At 36.3% G+C, this 17,478-nt stretch overlaps 1 protein-coding gene across 2 annotated transcripts in view; it reads right to left on the reverse strand.

The window, feature by feature from the left end:
• Nucleotides 1–17,478, reverse strand: part of Klc (kinesin light chain) — a 261,355-nt gene that overhangs the window by 161,028 nt on the left and 82,849 nt on the right. For both annotated transcript variants that reach the window (XM_090399037.1, XM_090399036.1), the window contains exon 4: nucleotides 7,089–7,185. In XM_090399037.1, coding sequence (XP_090255163.1) covers nucleotides 7,089–7,185 — 97 coding nt within the window. The remainder of the gene's footprint in view (nucleotides 1–7,088; nucleotides 7,186–17,478) is intronic.

Raw genomic sequence — 17,478 nt, forward strand, 5'->3', positions numbered from 1 at the left:
ATGGCACTATCTTAACTTCCTTCCATTCCATGGGCACCTTTCCAGCAGCCAGACTTTCATTGAAAAGCCAGGTCAAAAGCACTGTCAGTTCCCTAGCACATTCTCTCAAAACGCGTGGTGAAATACCATCCAGTCCCACAGCTTTACTGACATCCAGAGTACTCAGTATTTGAAACACACTCTCCTCCTGTACCGCTAAACCTTGAACCTGTGCTATCCCTCTAGCATTAAAACTGACTCCTCCAGGATGAAATACTCCAATAAAGTGTTCATTGAACAATTCCACTATGTCCTCTGCATCAGTCACTCTATTCCCATTTTTATCCCACAATATCATTCTTCCAAAGTTATTTCTCCTCCTACTGGCCACATATCTAAAAAATTTCCTAATCTCCTCTCATATTCCAGTTTTGTCTTCCTTACCATACTAGTCACTCTTCTGGCCTGTCTTATACTCTTCATGCATCTTCTCTTCTCCTGTCTCCTTATTCTCTTCCACAGCCTCTTTTTTGCATGCAAAATACTGTTTAATATTGTTTGTCATCCACTTTACTCCAAATTGTGTCCTCTTGTTCACTCGTGGTATACAACTTACCATTTCTGCTAACAAATTTTAAAAAAATTTAAAAAATCAGCTAACGCCTATTTGTTCCCATATAGGGAGTAGGCGGGGCCGTTTCCCCAATCTCACTACTTTCAGTTTCTCATGAGAAAAATTTAAAGATATGATAAATTTAATCTAAAAAACAAAAAAGAAAATATATAGTATTTCCCAAGCGCTAATGATATCCCAGCCTTCCAATTCCTCCTCCATGAAACTTCCCCAAGTTGACATCTAAGACTATTATAATCACCTGCCTTATAATTCTACATACGTTCCAGTCTCTTTGATACTCCTGCATGTCTATTCATTTTCCAAGTCAAAACCATATGGTCACTCTCTCTCCAACTGGTGGGAGAGATGTCATCTAAGTTATTATCAACTCTTCTGATGCTATAACTAAATCCAAAACTCTTGAATCTCTTGTTCCCTCTATTACATGTTGCCTAAGACATTTGTCCCTCAAGAATTCTAGAAATTCCATTCCCTTATTGCTACATGCATCTTCCTCTCTCCAGTTTATACTACTGTAGTTAAAATAGTTTTTTTATTCTTTATGGTGGCATCAATAATCATAATCAAGTCCTATAATTGTGTATAATATTATCCAGCTTTCACTTTAAATGCTAAGATGTAAAACAGAATATTCATTACATTTTTTTTTTTGTCAATGATACAGAAATAGATAAATATAAGTGGTCAGCCAGAGGTGTAAGTCAGTTATTTACTACATTATCGCAAATTTTAAATTAGTCAAGTTAATCCTAAATGTGAGAGTATATTGTGGCATTGAATTAAACTCTGATCATTATATGGTACTGAAAAAATTTGAGTTAAACCGAACTGGCTAAAAATAAATAAAGCAGAAAATAACTATCAATTGAGTTACAAAATTTTTTCATTACAAAATCCCCCATACTAAGTAACAATATCAGAAATGCCACGATTTAAAAACAGAAACCATACATGAATCAAATGACATAGTAGAGGAATGAGAAAATCTGAAACAAATCCTTATTTTCCTTACTTCTATCTGAGAAATGAAATTTCTCAGAAAAACAGCTGGATATACCAAGTGGGACCATAAAACAAATATAAAATATAAGTATATAAGTAAATATAAACAAAAATGGTTAGCATATCCAAATCGAATGGACAATAGCAGACTGCCAAAAATACTATACGGATAAAATATATACAAAAATACTATACAGCCAAGCGCTGCAGACGCGATTTGAAGAGCTCCTGATTCAGATAAGTTTTACTAGGAATAATTAAGTATATATGCGTAACTGTTTAAGTAAGAGCGGCTGTAAACGTTGTACGCTACCGATATTATTAGTGTGGGGTTTTTTCTTGCCTAACTAAATTACGAAATCATTATTATTAGACCTAGTAACCTGCAGAGAAAAAAAAAAAATGGCGGCGGCATTGTCATTCCATGATTTTAATTTAGATTTCAGTCGTTTCATTAAGTGTGAGGTCTGTTATATGTATTTCTTCGATTACATAAATGATTTGTGGATGTTTAGTGCGGATGGAAGAAGGGTGTGTGCGAAGTGTGACCAGAACGAGGAACTGATGAATGCGAATATGAAATTGATGACAGAAAGTGCTAGTACCAATTGTGTCACGAGTGCACATTTGAAAGAGAAGGATGGTGAGGAAGACGGCGAAAAAATGTTAAAAAATCAGGAAAAAAGAAAAAGAGCAATTTGACAACCGTAACGGATGTTAAAAGGGACGAAAGTGAGGTGGAAAGAAATTGAGAGAACGAATGAAAGTATAAATGGCGTGATGCAGAAATCGCAAGTAAAAAAAATTGAAAGAATGAATGATGGCGAAAGTTGGACGCAGGTTGGAACGAAAGTACTGAACCAAAGAAAGATGAATGACAGTAAAAGTGAGAAGAACGATAGCGAAAGATGGACGCATGTTAGTCCGAAAGTACGGAAACAAAGAAAGATAAATGAGAATGAAAGTGAGAAGAATGATAGTGAAAGTGAGAAGAATGATAGTGAAAGTTGGATGTATGTTGGACTGAAAGTACGGAAACAAAGAAGGATGAATGAGAGGGAAAGTGAGAAGAGGGGGTCGAGAGTTAGAAAGTTAGAAAGATTTAATGATAGAGAGAATGTGTCGCGAGGTTCGGAAGGTGAATTGGATTGGATGAAGCAAGAAATGAAATGGATGCGGAATGAAATTAAGAGAATTCAGGTCAAAACTATTAAAATAAATCATGATGGCATGAAAGAGTTAATGAAAGATGAGCGAGTGGCGTTGTATGGCAACTCCATTATTAAAGGTGTGCTAGAAGATAAAATGCACAAGGTATGTTTTCCAGGTGGTAAAATGAGTAGAGTGATTGAGGCATTGAATATGAGCTGGGAGCAAGCAAAAGAGTTAATTCTATTAATTGGTACAAATGATTTGAGAGAGAAAACAAAGAGCATGTCAAAATGAATGTCAGGAGGCTGCTTGGAAAGATAAAAGAGAATAGTGTGACAGGAAGGGTAGTCAGTGTGTTGCCTAGGTATGATTGTGGTGAAATGAGGCGGAGAGCAAGGATTATGAATGATATTCTGGCTGAAATGTGTGAGATGGGAGTACAGTTTGTTAATATGTGGAATGAGTTTGAGGGACGAAGTGAGCTGTATGGGAGCGATGGACTGCATTTGAGTGGTTATGGTGTGAATCGCTTGGAGAGACTGCTGCTGGAAAGTAGAGAAGTGAATAGAGAGAATGAATCAGATCGGGAGGGGAGTGATGTGGAAGAGCAGGAGAGTAAGACAGGCGAGATTGAAGAAGTAGAAATGAATGGGGAAGTGAGTGGTATGAGTATAGAAAATGAGAGAATGGGTGTGCAAAAGGAGCAGGGAAACGGGGAGGCTCAGGGTGGACAGGGGTACACAGCGTGAGAAAGGTGGATGCTCCAAGAGGAGGTGAGAACATGTGTAAGCAGGAAAGTAATGGGATGACCAGGGATCAAGAGGAAACAGATGGAATTGCAAAGGGTTCTAAAATGAAGAAGCAGAAAGGGAAATGGCCCCAGTCCAGCATGGAGAGATCACATCGAGTGAGTGGTATCAGTGGAACTAGCTGTAGATCCAGAAATGAGTTGTTGTGTTTGTATACCAATGCTAGAAGTATAAGAAACAAGGCGGATGAAATGGTTGCACTAATTGCGTCTGTGCACCCAGAGATTGTCGGAATAAGTGAGACATGGTTAGATGAGGACGACATCCTGACAGGAATAGAGATGGAAAGGTATGATGTGTTTCGTGAGGATAGAAGGGGTAAAAAGGGAGGGGGGAGTGCTATTGATGATAGAGAAAGAGTTATGTCCATACAAGGTAGAGATGCAAGAGGGAAATGGGGCCAGTGGTTTTGAGGCAGTATGGTGTGAGATAGAGGTGAATAGAATCAAATACTTGGTGGGATGTTGTTATAGACCTGGTAATGTGGATGGTGGTGATAGTAAAATGTATAGTCAAATAAGCCAAGCAAATAAGAAAAGGGTGATCATTATGGGTGCTTTTAATTATGGCAATATAGACTGGAATGAAGAGATAGCAACTGGAAGTAAAGAAAATGAGTTTCTTGAGTTTTTGAGGGATAACTACCTCAGACAGTATGTAACAGAGGGCACATGAGGATTAAGGGTCTTGGATTTCGTCATCTCATCGGAGGATGTAATTATCAATGAGGTGTCAAATCATCCACCAATTGGTGAAAGTGACCATGAGGTGATTACCTGGGTGGTTGTCAGCAGTGCAAGGACCCCTGTGAAAAAAGGGTATATGTGGAACTACAAGGGGGGGGGGTGATTATGAAGAGCTCAGGAGACAGCTTGCAGGTGGAGCATGGAATGAAGAGTTAGCTGGAAAAGAGATCAATGCAGCTTGGGGGATTTTCAAAAACTATTTAGTAGATGCAATGTCTAAATATATACCATGGGTGAGAAGGTTAAATAAGGTAGGTGTGAGATGGATGAATAAAGAGATTAAGCATGCAATACAGAGAAAAAAGGGCATTGTGGAGGCAGCATAAGAGAAGTGGAAGTAACCAATTTCATGAGGTCTACAAAGACCAGGCAAGAAGGGTGACTTGGTTGGTGAGAGTAGCTAAAGAGAGGTATGAACAGCAGTTAACTAATGAAGCCAAAAAAAATCCTAGGGAGTTCTTTCGATATGTAGCCAGCAAAAGAAAGAATGATTATGGAAGGATGACATTGATTGGAGGAAATAGTATAAAGACAGCTGTTCCAGAATGTGTGGTGGAGATACTTAATGAGCAATTCATAAAGATCTTTCAATCTTGTGAATGTCACTTCATGGAGAAATTAAGAGCAGTTGATGATGGGGAGGAGAGACTGACTGTAAGTGAGCAAGAAGTGTTTGGGGAGTTGAGTAAACTAGATGTAAATAAGGCTGTGGGACTTGATAATATATCACCGCGTATTCTGAAGGAATGTGCCAGAGAGTTGACACCTGCCTTGCAATATTTTTTTAATACGAGTCTTGCACTTGCTCAAGTCCCTAAAGAGTGGAAGGAGGGCAAGATTGTGCCACTTCATAAAGGAGGTGATCAAACTCAAGCATCAAACTATAGGCTTATCTGTTGTCAGGTGTTGTGGTTAAGTTGTTGGAGAAGCTTGTGAGAACTAGGATCCAGAGTTGGGTTGACAACAATGGTATTATCTTTGATGGACAGCATGGATTTGCTAAAGGGAGGTCATGTTTTAGTAATCTACTTACTTATTACAATAAAGTGACTGCTTCCTTGGACAGTGGAGAAGGATACACAGTAATATACTTGGATTTTACAAAAGCTTTTGATAGAGTACCTCATGATAAGTTGACAGTCAAACTAGAGCAGATGGGGTTGGATATTAGATTAGTGCATTGGATTGGAGACTGGCTATCTGATAGGTATCAACAAGTTGTGTATGGGGGTGCAATATCCAGGAAAAGGAAAGTCACTAGTGGAGTGCCTCAGGGGTCTGTTTTAGGGCCATTACTATTTTACTTGTATATTAATGATATTGGCGAAGATTTGGATGGAGATATTCAGTTGTTTGCAGATGATGCAAAGTTGGGACGAACCATAAAGAGTAGTGAAGATGTTGTGGCCTTGCAAGAAGACTTGAATAAATTGAGTGATTGGCAAGCAAATGGGGATGTGAGTTCAATGTTGCAAAATGTAAGGTTTTAAAATTTGGAAAACAAAGATGGGATGCAGAATTTATGCTTGGTGAGAATATATTGTTGGAAGTAGAGGAAATAAGAGATCTGGGGGTGATAGTGGATAAGGATCTAAAATTTAGGGGACACATCGCCAAAATTGGGAAGACAACACAAAGACTTCTGGGAATGATGCGGAGGACAATGACGTGTAGAAGTAGGGAGATTCTTGTTCCATTGTATAAGGCTTTGATTAGACCACACATGGACTATTGTGCCCAGATTTGGTCACCTGGTTTTCAGAAGGATGAAGAGATGTTGGAAAGGGTCCAAAGGTGACTGACTAAGGTAGTTTCTGACCTCTGGAATGTCGAGTACGAGGAAAGATTGAAAATATGTAATTTGCAGGGTCTAGTGGAGAGAAGGAAGTGGGGAAGATATGATAGAGACCTACAAGTTGGTAAGGGGTTGTTATAGGATCAATGGTAGAGAAGTTCTACAGAGAATAGTGGGAGATCAGGGAAGAACCAGAGGTCATCCCTGGAAACTGTATAAAGAGGGCGTGAGTAGGGGAGTGAGAGGCAGGTTTTTTTCATGCAGAGTTGTGAGTGATTGGAATGCCTTGCCTGAGAGTGTGGTGTCTGCAAGGAGTTTGAATGTGTTTAAGACACCGTATGATGAGATATGTGTGAGATAAAAGGACCTCCTAGATGAGTCTTTGACTCCATGAGGTCTTGTTTAATAATAATAATATAAAATAAATGGAAAAAGATTTGGAAGATCAAGAAAGTGATGCCATGAGATTGGAACATGCCAGTTGGCCTAAAATCCATGATGGGAAGATTTTTTTTGTTCTAGAAATTGACTCTCCACAGGAAACATTAACAGTATTGACAAGTTTCTAGTTGCCACTGAAGAAAATCAACAAGTACGAAACCATTGCAAAAAAAAAATAAAATAAAAAATAAAAAATCTGTGTTCAAGTGATCAAATGTTTTGTGATAAGTCCAGAATACTAGGAAAATATTTATAACAATCTTTTAATAAATTTCATATTTTATTTTTAATTAAAAAACATAACGTGAAGTATACTATCAGAACAAATAAGAGTGAACATATGGGGAGCAAAAAAGAAGGAGAACAAAAAAAGCTCAATTTTGATGGGCAAGCATGTGCTCTGAGAATATACAAAGAATTAACTTATATATTTAATATTCATCATGCTCTTATCTCATGTGATTCAATTTTAAGTTTTAGCTTAAGTGATTAACAATTTTAAACAAAGACAAAATAATCCTTCCTACCTTCATGATGAGAACTATCATCATCATCATCTGGAAAGCCAAGATCTAGTGGCTGTTCTGATTCTGGTTTTTTCTCAATGACTGGTTCCTCTAAGGCCTAAATATTTATATTAAGTCAGACTTGTAAATAGAAAAAAAATTTAATAAATAAATTTAAAAAAAAAAAAGCTAAACTCGTTGTTTTCAACGACAAGTACATTGCTGAGTACTTTAAGGAGGGAAAAATCTCTGATAGAAATATTAACAATAACAAAATGATACATTTTGTAAACTAAAACAGATAGAATAAAAGCCTTTTCATTTACACTTGCAGAAACTTGCTAAATTTTAATGGCCCACAGAGCAAGGTATTCTGCTAATGCTTTGTGGGGGAAAGTATCACTGTGTCAAATATAGTATTCATTTACAGTGCAAGAGAAAGTGCAGTTTGTTTTCTGCTGGATATTAATTTGAGGTAGAATATTATATTAAATGAGACAGTGAATGCCAACTAAATGATATCAGGAGCTTTTCAATATAATCCAGAGTAAATCCATTCAGACAGGTAACAACTATATATTCCACACCATAATTTGTCATACATGATGTTGAGTACAAAACCCTGCAACTCACAGTTTGGTGTGATTACAAGCAAGTGACAAATCTGGAAAGAATATGTTTATTATGCTGAAGGCAAGATAATTCAAAGTTAAATGCATGTCATATCCTGAAGTTTAAATTAATGATTATTCATTCTTTGCAGAAGCCACAGAAGTGCAGGCAAGATATGTAAATATTACAAAACTGTACATCTCAGATATCACAAGAATATTTCTTCTGTTAAGAAGTCTCACTCTATTATGCAAAATCAGCATTCTTTTGTGAATAAGCAGGTTTCTTTCGCGCGCGCACACGCACATACACACACACACACACACACACAGAGAGTGCAACAAGTGCTCATAATCATATGATGTCCACAAAGTCAAATGACAAAATAAGCACCTTTGTGGTGCAACTGGAAGAACGATGGTAAGTTGCACTTACCATCGTTCTTCCAGTTCTGCTCTTCGATTGGAAAAGGCCTGAATTCGATTCTTGTCGTCATGAGAGAAATCTTTATATGGGTTTTTTCCCGTTGAAGGTGAGTTAGCCGATCTCATACAGAGGTAGCAGGGTTTTCCCTCCTGGAAAGTCAGGTTTTTCATCCCGCATACAGAAAAGGCTTTGAGAACATGTACAATTTATGGACAAAAAATACTAGTGGTGACAGTGGGCAGCAGATGCTGTAGACGATGATGGTTCGGTATTGTTGGTAATCATGGCAGAGACAGAGCTGTAGAAGTGCCCTCCCTCGATGAGTCCTTGGACTCTTTGGAGGTGTCAAGTAATAATAATAATAAAAAGTCTCAAGATTTAATACCCCCCAAACATTTTTGAAGGAATATGTAAAAGGTTCCAGGTACTAATGTAAGCAAAGAGTATGGCTGAGTGGCACTTGCAATTTCATCTCACTGGGCACACTATAGAACACCTGTCCAGAGATAAGCATGTGCAATCTTCATTTTATTAGGAATCAGGAGCACACAATATGCAGAGCAAGTGAGGTTGCCTTCCCATGATTTTATCTGATAGTAATATAATAAGACAAGGCTGACTTATTGGCATCATTCTTCTCTTTCAATTCTTGTACTGATGACCTAGGCAAACACTTTATGATGAACTTTTCACTCTATGTCATCCACTGTAAAAGAAATCCGAAGAATCCTTAATAACTTAAACACAAACAAGGCATCAACTCATTGTGTTAAAAAGTTCTGCTCTAGTACTAACCCAATTTTGTATCATCTCTGCAATCTATCCTACAGCATGGAAACAAGCCCACATCCAGCCCATTCCAAAGAAAGGTGATAAACGTCTGTCAACAAAATACCTCTCTCTCTCTCTCTAAAACCATGGAGAAGGTCATCTACAACCAGCTCCTGCACCATCTAGGGACTTGTCAACTAATCAGTGACTAGCAATATGGATTTTGCCATGCGATCCACAGCTGATTATCTAGTGTTCACCACCCATCTCCGATTCAGAAAATGGAAAAATTAGGAGAATTTCATGCGGTCGTTCTCGACATTTCAAAAGCATTTGACAGGGTTTGGCACAGGGGCCTATTTAAACTGCTATTCTACAGTCACTCTAGGGTTCTGTACTTTCACCCACTCTATTCTTCTTGTATATCAATGATCTCTTCACTCTCTCTCACACACACACTTCAAATCCCATCCATAGCTTCACAGATGCCTGACAGTACACTTCATTTCTCCTTTTCTATTGACAAACCTTGTAGTGCTCAGTTGTTAGAACCCTCAGAATCCACTATGACCAAAGTCCTGAACTGTAATCTCCTAGATATAACTCAATGGGGCAAGGACAACCTTATGGACTTCATTGCCATCAAAACTTAGTTCTGAGCTGTTTTTTTTTTTTTTTTTTAAATAATATTACTGTTTTCTCTGTTATACATTTGCATTGTTTTATGTATAACATCACATGGCTCTTACTATTTTAAGTAATCCACTGTTCATGTACTACTTTGTATTGAAACTGCCTGATGCCACTGATGATCTGTAATTTTCAGGTTGAAATATATGACTATTAAATATATTATTTACTCTTTTAACTTATGTTAATTTGTGATACCTTATGGCACAAGCATTTACAGTAAATCCTGGTTTAATTTTAAGCTCAAGTAATCAAAAATCATTCTTCTTCTTCGAGTGCCATCACCTATTGGAGGTTAGCAACCACCTTGGTAAATTTTGAGCGATTCTCAACTATTCTGAACAGTCCCTCAGAGCTCATGCCAGTCCATTGTCTGATGACTGCCTTTCTTTGTCTTCCTTGTTCTCTTCTTCCATTTATCTTACCTTTTATAATCAATCGAAGTATCTTATATTTTTCATTACGAAGTAGGTACCAAGATATGCAGTTTTTCTTCTTTTTATGGTATCTAAAAGTTCACGTGATTTCCCTATTTGTTCCAGTACTTCTTGATTGGACGTTTCTGCTGCTCATGGGATTTTTAACATTCATCTGTATAACCACATCTCAAAGGCTTCAAGTTTTATTTATTTATTTTATTTATTTTTTTTTTAATCGATGTTGTCTTCAAGGTCCAACTTTCTGTACCATACAGAAGTACAGATCACACATAGCATTTAACCATGCATACTCTAAGCTATAAATTTAAATTGCAGTTATGCAGCATTTCATTAGGAGAAAATTTTTTCTTTCTGCTGGTATTCTATCAGGGGGCTAAGGCTATACCATTTTTAGCCAAGTTCAGTGCATATTCTACCACTGATCTTGGAATGCATGGACCTTCCATTTCAATCCTAACTTTTATTTCCATTTCTGGATTGCATTCTTCATGTAACCAGCATCCGAGATATTTAAATTTTGTCACTCTTTCTATTTGTTTCCTGTTTAAAGAAAGTGATGAATTAAGAATTGGTGTCTTGCTTAAGACCATGAATTTAGTTTTGGTGATATTTATTCTTAATCTCATTTTTTCACTCTCTTCATTCACTAGTTCCAGCAGATTTTGAAGATCCTGAATATTGTCAGTCAGGAGAGCTGTGTCATCAGCATATCTGATTAGAAGAAAGAGAGGAAGAAAGAGAAAATCTTAAAAGGAAGAGAGGAAAGGATTAATTTACATTAATCCTTTCCTCTCTTCCTTTTAAGATTTTCTGAAATATGGCTTTTGAGTATATGTTAAAAGGGAGAGGCAATAGCACACATCCTTGCCTTACTCCTTGTTTGATATTAAATGGATTCTGAAATAATGTCATCAACTTGAACAGATGCCTTTTGGTTCCAATATAAGTTTTCAATGATCCTGATGTCTTTACCATCTAATCCAATTCTTTTTAGTAATTCAATAATTTTAGTATGTTGGACTTTATCAAATGCTTTCTCGAAGTCACTGAAGCAAATGAATGCTTCCTTGTTTTGGTCACTACATTTTTGGAATAAGATTTGAGCACAGAAAAGAGCCTCTCTCATTCCCAAACCATTTCTAAAGCCGAAATGGGTATCACTGATAGTGCCTTCACATTTGCTTTATATTATTTTTTGAATTATTTTCAAAAACATTTTGAGAACATGACTCATTAGACTGATCATTCTACAGTCATTACAAGTTTTCACATTTGCTTTTTTAGGCAGCATGAGGAAGGTCAACTGTAACCAGTCTTGAGGGATTACGCCTGTATCGTAGATCTTATTAAATAGCTTTACTAATATAGTAATTTTGTTGCCTTCTAATAACTTTACTATTTCTGCTGGTATTCTATCAGGGGTCTAAGGATATACCATTTTTAGCCAAGTTCAGTGCATATTCTACCTCTGATCTCGGAATGCATGGACCTTCCATCTGTTCATAAATGTTTTACAAATGGCCCTAAATTGTTAATTTAGGGCCATTTGTATAGATTTGCTCACCATGGTGGCAAGTCAAAAATCATTGCTTTGAAATAAAAGGTTAACTTTATGAATGTTTACATAAATGCAAGATAGAATTCTCCCCCACACCACATTCACTGTAAAGTAAATGTACTGAAACACTTCTAAATATTTGTTAAAAGGTCACACAACATGATTTCTCTTGAACTACCCAAAAACCCTTATCAGATTTACTCCGCCTTTGTAAAAAAAAAAAAAAAAATACTTTCTGAAAGCCTGTATTAGCTAAATATTCCATCAGTATGTCACTTATATGATACAAAACTATAGATTTACCCTTTCATGAGTAGGATTCACACAGGAAGAGTTAAAAAAAAAAAAAAAAAAAAATTAACAGAAAAACAGTAAAGCATTTATAGGGAGCCATAAGTATCACCATGAAAATTTGCTGACATCTCCCCATATAGATTTGCATATTCTAAGCTCAGTACATAACTCAATGAATTTTAACTTAAATATATTTGAGATTCATAGAAAATAGTTTTAAAAATTCATTTAATTGAAGAAAATATTGAAATCTGTAAAATTTCACATTGCATAGACTGCATAAGTGACACTGATATGCACAATATTCCATGAAAATATTAAAAATAATTCAATGAAAGAAAGATTGTTCATTGGCAATTCTTGGAAGAAAAAAAAACCCTCAATGAATGACAATTAATCAAAAAACAGTTTTTGATAAATTCTTTTCATAATTCAGTGAAATAGGTGAAATGTTACTTCAGCATTTTTGTAATAGTTCCTAATATTATGCAGACAGAAACAATATTAGTCATTAAAGTTGGTAAAGTTTTTTAAAGTTTTTTTTTTGGTCTCAGATGACCCATGATCCCCACTTTCATAACCTGTCTCATAATGAAAAGCATAATCACAATTGATAACTTACACAAAATTTTGTTTATTATAATAAACAAATGTTATTATATACAAACATGTGTAGTGTTAGAAAGGAGCTCTGGAAAAGATAAATGCTATTTTGAGTAACAATTGGCAATATTGCTCGAATTTTAGTACAGTATTGTTTATTTTTTTCGTAAATTAGTGTGTCTACATGATTTTTGGCCTTGGAGAAATTGTTACTGATTTTATTAATTGATATTTTGAATCTTGCCTTCTTTAAACAGAACACAATGTACTCACGAAGTCAACCACATGGGTGCAGACCGGTGGAACTAGGCAAGCACAATGAAAATCAAGTTCCATTAATGACACAGACTTTTCAAAAATGGTTCGACGTCGTGAGTGTTTATGTATGCAAGGCAAAAAAATGTGAGAGATATATTTATGGAAAGACTGAACAGGAGATAAGATAAAGCATGGATTTGTAGGAAGTGAAATATAAGAATTAATGAATGTAAAAGACTGAAGGAATGAAAGTCAGCACAAATGAAAGAAACAGAAATGGAATGAAAGCTAGTGAGACAGAGAGTGAAAGAACCAGAGGCGGCCGGTGAAAATTTTAAGGTGGGGGTACTGCATATACAAAATAAAATAAAAAAAAATTCTTTTTTTCCTAATCAGTAACCAATTTATTAATAAATAAATTTACATATTAAAAAATTGCTTTATTAAAAATATTTCACCCTCACCATGAACAAATACCAATAATAAACGTTTCATATCTCACAGAAATAATGCGCACAAGCATATGATACACTGCCCAACTAAGCAGTGTCGGAATGACTTGTAACGTGCAATCACAAGCGCAAATGAACATCAGCAAGTCTGGCTGCATTTCGCCAAACGCAATAATTCTGACACTGCGTTAGATTGCAGTATATTTGTTTTGTGTAACGATAATTGAAAAAATAATTATTTTCATATTTTCAACAGTGACATTCGTCATAATTCAGCCTTGTATCTATAATAAATAAATAATTATATGTTATTTTAACAGAATAAAATAAGATTTGCAAAAAATAGTTCACCCTCATCACGAACACGCACCAATAATAAAAGTTTCGTATCGCACAGCAATAACACGCACAAGCATATGATACACTGCCCAACCAAGCAGTGTCGGAATGACTTGTAACGTGCAATCACAAGTGCAAACGAATATCGGCAAGACTGGCTGCAATTGGTTGAAAGCGATAATATTGACACTGTGTTAGATCGCAGTGTATTTGTTTTGTAATCTAAAGCGTTAATCGAACAATTCCAATTATTAACTATTCCATCACTGTCGAAACATAAGCTGTAACCTTTAACATGTTGTATTGCATTTATATAATGTTGTAAGCATTGTTATTATTTATAAACACAAACAAAATTTAAATTTTTCATTTTTTCCTTGGGGGTGCTACGGTGTTGCAGCGTACGGGCCACCACTAGACTTATGTACGGGCCACCACTAGAAAGAATACAAGAATGTAGAAGTGAAAATAAGTGATAACAGAATGAAAGGAAATATAAACAAGGAAACAGAAATAAGCTGTGGCAGAACGAGAGGTAGTGAGACTACAGGAGTAACAGAGAGTGAAACTGTCAGAATGCAAGATTTGACAAAACAGTTATTCAAAATGAAATGAGGAACATGCAGGGCGATATCATATGTTTAGTGGAAATAAATGAAAGTGTGCAAAAGAATTGAATGAAAGAAAAAAGGGTAAAAGAGGTGATGAGTGATTTGAGAATAGCAGTGTATAGAGATTCTACTGTTAGAGGATTGGTTAATGAGAGAGAGAGTCCATAAGGTCTGCTATCCAGGAGAGAGAATGAGCAAGATAATTCATGTTATGGTCAAGAGGAAGAAACGAGCAAGAGAATTAGTGGTGGTTATGGAGACAATTTAAGTGGACATAAGTAGACTGTAAGGGCAAATATCAGGAGGGTATTGAGGAGAGACAAAGATAACAGTATAGTGGGAAAGGCTGTCAATATGTTGCCGAGGTATGACAATGATGAGTTGGGATGTGTGTGTGTGTGAGAGAGAGAGGAAATGAAGGCTAAGCAGAGCTGTGTGAGAAGGGCGTACAATTAGTGGCTGTATGGGCATATTTTTGAGGGAAGAACGAAATTATACAGATGTGATCGATTGTATTTGAATGGATTTGGAGTGAGTGCACTGGAGAAAGTATTGCTAGATGGAAGTGCAGTGTGTGATGCAAGCAAAAGATCACAAGTAAGAGATGAAGGTAAAGATCAGGAGAGTGGTATTGAACAGACAGAAGTGCTTGGCAATGGCAACAGTAGTGTGAGAGATGAAGAGAGAATACAAGAAGAACAGGGAAATGGCAGGGCCTGGGTGGACAGGGAGACATGGCATAGGGAGAGTAGATGTTGGAAGTAGTAGTGAATGTATGTGTGGGAATGATCAGCACAGAAATGGAATGCATCGGGATTTGGGTGGGGAAGTGGAGACTGAACAGATATGTGGCAAGTAATGAAAAAGGAGATTGGGCAAGGTGGTGAGTAATTACAACCAACAAGTGGCTTGGACCTAAAAGTGAACTGCTGTGTTTATTTACAAATGCCAGAAGTATTAGAAATAAGGCAGATGAAATGGTTTCACTGATTGAGTTTATTCACCTCAAAATCACCGGAATAAGTGAAACATGGTTGATTGAATGAAGATGATATCCTAACAAGAATAGAAATGAAAAGATACAGTGTTTTTCGCAAGGATAGAAAGAAAAAGAAGGGAAGTAGAGTGCTGCTGATGATAGCAGGGGAATAACGTGAAGAGAAGATGTGGCCTTACAAGAAGCCTTGAATAAATCGAGTGAATGGACACGGAAATGGGAATGTCAGTTCAATGTTTCAAAATATAAGGTTCTAAAATTTGGGAAACAAATATGGGATGTAGAATTTATGCTTAGTGAGAATATATTGTTGGAGATGGAAGAAATAAGATATCTTGGGATGATAGTGGATAAGGATCTGAAATTTAGGGGAACACATTGCCAAAATTGTGAGGACAACACAAAGAATTTTGAAAATGATGCAGAGGACACTGACTTATAGAAGTAAGGAAATTTTGTTCCATTGTATAAGGCTTTGATTAGACCATGCATTCACTTCTGTGCACAGATTTGATCACCTAGTTTTCAAAAGGTCGAAGAGATGTTGGAAAGGGTTGACAGATGACTTACTAAGGTAGTTTCTGATCTGTGGAATGTCGAATATGAGGAAAGGTTGAGAAGATGCAATTTACAGAGTCTAGCAGATAGGAGGAAGAGGGGTGATACGATAGAGACCTACAAGTTAGTAAGGGGTTGTTATAGGATCGATGTTGGAAGGGTTTTATAGCAAATGGTGGGAGAACCAGAGGTCATTCCTGGAAGCTGTATAAGGAGGGTGTGAGAAGGGGGGGGGGGGGTGAGAAGCAGGATTTTTGCATGCAGAGTTGTGAATGATTGGAATGCCTTGCCTGAGAATGTGGTGTGTTTAAGGCATGGTATGATGAGCTCTGTGTATGAGTCTTTGATTCCATGGGGTATTGGGATAATAATATGTGAAAGTACAAGGCTAGTGATTATGACGAGCTTTAAGAGTCAGCTTTGAGCTATAGCATGGAATGAGGAGTTGACAGGTAAGGAAATAAATGCTGCTTGGGAACTGATAAAGAAATACATGAATAATATATGCACGTAAACACAAGAAAGATATTTAATTAACCAAATATTTCGGTCTGGAAATAGCAGACCATCTTCAGTGGCACTACAAGAACAGTTTTAAAAAAAAAAATACAAGGTGGAATACTAACAATAGATCATTTAAAAATAGAACAAGCTGTGTGATGTATTAAATAGAGACACAATTGAAAGACTTAAAACTCATTTTGCAAGACCTCCTAGATTTTATGGTCTTCCTAAAATACATAGGATTGACTTTCCTCTTCGTCCAATGGTAGATTGTATTGATTCTCCTACTTACCGTATAGCCAAATATCTAGCAAAATTATTGAAATCTCACATAGGCAACTCTAGTTCCTTTCTAAAATCACCTCAGATTTCTTAGAAAAATTAAAAAATGTCTCATTGCAACCTACAGATCTTATGGTGAGCTTTGATATAGAATCTTTATATACAAATGTACCTCTCAAGGAGACTTTAAAATTACTTGCTGACATCTTTCCTGAAGACATTATAAAACTATTCGATTTCATAATACATTCCGGATATTTCGTATGTCAAAATAAATTTTACAGCCAAGTAGAAGAAAGGGCCATGGGAAGTCCTCTTTCTAATGCTTTAGCCAACTTTTATTTAGAACATCTAGAAAAAGTCCTCTTCTCATCTATTTTCCCTTCAACCATCCTTTTGGGTAAGATATATAGATGACATCTTTACTGTATGGCCGCACAACAAAGACTCCTTACCTTCTTTTTTAAACAGTATCAATTCCATACCTCATCGTATAAAGTTTACTATGGAAATGTAAGAAAACAACCTATTATCTTTTTTAGACGTTCTCCTCATCCGGTCACCTTCAAATACTCTTACAACTACAGTTTACAGGAAACCAACGTTCACAAGTCGTTATATTCTTAAAGAATCAGCCCATCATCCTTGTCAAAAAACAGGAATCATAAAATGTCTAATCAGAAGAGCCAAAACTAATTGTTCTACTTAATTTTCTATAAAAAGAACTTTCTACTATCCAACAACACATGAAACTCAATGGTTTTTCCAAAAAGAGTACTCAACATCTTCTCAATTCTTATAATCTACCACTAAACAATGAAGATTCGATACGTCGAGTTCCAATTCCTAACATCTCCGGGATTTCAGAACCTATCGCAAGAATTCTGAAGAAATATGAGTTAACAGCTACATATTCACCTATTAACAAATTATCTTCCCATTTTCCTTCTCCTAAAGACAAACGCTCAACTGTAACTCTCTTCCTGGAGTTTATCAAATTCTCTGCAACTGTGATC

Source organism: Typopeltis vanoorti, chromosome 10 (assembly GCF_054136105.1).
Source record: "Typopeltis vanoorti isolate ZY-2024b chromosome 10, IOZ_Tvanoo_1.0, whole genome shotgun sequence".
Lineage (NCBI taxonomy): Eukaryota > Metazoa > Arthropoda > Arachnida > Uropygi > Thelyphonidae > Typopeltis > Typopeltis vanoorti.